The 3,200-nt window shown below is 41.1% G+C and overlaps 1 protein-coding gene across 1 annotated transcript; it reads right to left on the bottom strand.

The window, feature by feature from the left end:
* Window positions 1-553: 553 nt before the first annotated feature.
* Window positions 554-2,801, bottom strand: LOC117466620 (C-X-C chemokine receptor type 4-like). Its single transcript, XM_034109983.1, has 2 exons — window positions 2,721-2,801; window positions 554-2,185 (listed from the first exon to the last, which is right to left on the bottom strand). Exons 1-2 carry the CDS (start codon window positions 2,799-2,801, stop codon window positions 1,070-1,072), a joined length of 1,197 nt encoding a protein of 398 aa, XP_033965874.1. The 3' UTR covers window positions 554-1,069.
* Between the last annotated feature and the right edge of the window lie 399 nt (window positions 2,802-3,200).

The raw sequence follows: 3,200 nt of genomic DNA, 5'->3' as shown, positions 1-3,200 counted from the left end.
CTGATCTTGACATCTTTGTAATTTTGGCTGATTTTTTGCGTATGATATATTGCATTAGTGCTCAACAAAGATTGTGTGTCTGCCTATTTAGAAAATATAACCCGAGTCCTGAATACTATTATTTTGTGCTTTGTTAACTTGGAAATAGCTAAGTCGACCCACTGACCTGCTCTTTTAAAAAGAGTAAGCATAACACTTGTATACAAGCCTAATAAAAAGGAGGCAGTATATCTTGCAAAATGAAGAGAAAATTAGTCAAAGGAGGACTTAACATGCTATTTACTCTGTTAAGGAGCCATATGGGTGCTAATTATAACCAAGAATTCTGAGCTTTTGTGTCATGGCTGCTTAAGATGTAAAAGTGCACAGATGTTCCTGCAATTACAGGGCCTGCCTGCTCAGTCCTCCTCCTGCTTTCTAGCCAGATCAGGTGTAGACATTTGTGTTTGTGTTAAGAGACCCACCCCCTCCCTCCAACACACACCCCATCCCCCCACCCCTGCCTTGAGGGAAAGAGGAGTTGGTTTGAGATGAAAATGCAGACAACACAGTCTTAATGCAGCAGTGGATTTTTTATTTTTTACATAAAAAAGCAGCATGCAGTTTCTTTTTTTATTACAAAACTTCCAGTGTGAATGACAGCAATAAATAATAGCTTTCAGAAAATCACACAACTTAAGTGCGAACACACAAATGCTACAAACTATATACAGGTTTCCAAGAGCAGCTACCATCCATGAAAAAAGAGTAGGGCATTGTATGCCTGAGCTTTGATACAGCAGCACAGATTGTAAAGATGGAAACGGGGAAAATGGACCTCGATTGTAAAGCTGCATGACTGGAAATGAGGCCCTGCCTGCGAACACAGTCTTTTCTGAGGAACATAAAGGTTGCATAAATGCAAATAAAAAAAACACAAGACCCAATTGCAGTAAAAAAGGCAAAACTATTAAAAAAGTATAAAAAAACAACTATTTTTTTTACAATTGTACAAAATGTAGTAAGTTCTTTCAAATCAAAGCTTAGTTTTTCTCTCCCTCCTGAGAGTTTCAAGTCACAGAGTTTTTTGTTAACTTGACAAAACGCTTGAGGACTCCGACTCAGTGGATATTGAGGAAATTGGCCCTCTCTTTTTGGTCATGAGTGTCACCTTTTGACTGGATCTGCTGCCGGCTGTCAGTGCACTCTTGGCTGATTTCTTGAACTTTACTCCCAGGAAAGCATAGAGGATGGGGTTTAAGCAGCAGTGAAAGTAAGCCAGCACCTCTGTGATAGAAATCCACTTCTCCACAGCTTGTTGCAGCAAACAGGAGGGAGTCACCACGTTCAGCATGATCAGGTTGTCCAGGAAGATACCAACACAGTAGGGCAGCCAGCAGGTGAAAAAACAAAGGATGAGGATGACCGTGGTCTTCAGCGCTTTCTTCTTCAGCGCCTGGCCCTTGGTGCCTTGCGACAGCTTGGCGATGATGATGCAGTAGCAGATGAGGATGACCAGCCCGGGAAGAACAAAGCCCACCAGGATGTGCTGAAAGCGGAAAACAACTGTCCATATGACGTTGGAGTCCTGCGGGTAAAAGCGCTGGCAGATGATCCTGGAGTCTGCAGTCTCTATGCTATCGTCGAAAAAGTGGATGTTGGACGACCCTGTGCGCACTCTGGCAAACACAAGGTCAGGTACAGTCAGCACAGCAGCAGGCAGCCACACTCCCACATAGATCACTCTGCTCGCAAGAAGCTTCCTTGTAGCTTGACTGTTGGTGGCCCGCACAACTGCCAAGTATCTGTCCAGGCTGATGAAGGCCAAGATCAACACGCTGCTGTACAGGTTCACCGTGTAGATCGTGTGCACTGACACACAGAGGAAACCGCCAAAGTACCAGGAGCTGGCTGCATCCACGGCCCAGAAGGGCAGCGTGAGGACGAACAGGAGGTCAGCCACGGAGAGATGGAGCCGGTACTTGTCCGTCATCGTTTTGACCTTTTTCTGGTAGCCCATGACAACTACCACTAATCCATTGCCAATGACTCCCAGGACGAATATAATTCCGTAAACGGTCGGCAGGAAGATCTTGCTGAAGTTGCTGCTGAGGGCTCGGCCACATGGCTCATCTCCAAACTCAAAGTCTCCAGACTCTGAAAAGTTGTCAGTACTGTTCTCAAACATCTGATAGGTCACATCCATCTGAAAGAAAGAAGGAATAGTAAAGTTAGAAAACAGTTGATATACATTTAGTTGTTAACAATAAATGTATCTTTTAAAGAAAATGTGCAGCTTGTTTCCTAAGTTGTCTGAACACTTTAAAATGTAATACATTTTACCAATCGAAGTATTTTCTTGATATTAGAAAAGAATACAACAAGTATTTAAAGTATATAATATCACTGTTAACAATGGTGAAAATGATCAAATATATTCACATTATTTTCCCACTAAACACCCTCTAGCAAAAATGGTTGAACATATTTTTTTTATCTGCTACTTCTCTAAAGTTGTGTAAAAAGTTAGAATGTATAATATAATAACCAATAAAAGTGTTTATTTAAAATGACAAAACAATACAATTAGTAGGCCTATTACTAGTTAATTACACCCCTGTTTACACGGGTGCTAAATTATCCAATATATTTAGATTTACCTTTTTTCCTAAAACAGCTTCAAGTCAAAACCGACCAAACTGCCATATCTTAATTTAAACAGTAAAAACAAAGAAACTCACGTCTAGGTCCATGTTTACCAGTCGTTGAAAAGAGACGTTAGAACCAGTGTGTGTTTGTGTGTGTGCAGCAGGGCTATCCATTGTCTTAATGCAAACCAATATATAGGCTTGCCGTCGGTACGCTGGCCCACCCACCCCCCCCGGAGGCGGGGTTTAAATACGCAGGAGTCTCCAAAAGAGGTTCCACTATAAAACCAACTACAGTGGGCGTCACTTTGTGAAAGTTGTACCCTAACAACCGTGTCCAATATTTTGTCACTTTCGAAAAAGACGTTGAACCAAAATAAGAGAAGTTTGTGTGGGCACTGTGACAATTATTTAATGTCATAAGGTTTAACTTATTCTTGAATTTATTTCTGGTGACTTTTGCACTCTGTAAAAACTAAGATTTCCTTTATTTTTTTTGCAATAGGAAGTATGAATTTCCAACCAAGAACTAACCTTTACTATGAAACATTTTGAGAACCTGATATACAAACA

The sequence above is a fragment of the Pseudochaenichthys georgianus genome, chromosome 21 (genome assembly GCF_902827115.2).
Source record: "Pseudochaenichthys georgianus chromosome 21, fPseGeo1.2, whole genome shotgun sequence".
Taxonomy (NCBI): domain Eukaryota; kingdom Metazoa; phylum Chordata; class Actinopteri; order Perciformes; family Channichthyidae; genus Pseudochaenichthys; species Pseudochaenichthys georgianus.
The sequence above is the reverse complement of the archived record's forward strand: the minus strand, read 5'-3'. Positions and strand labels throughout refer to the sequence as shown.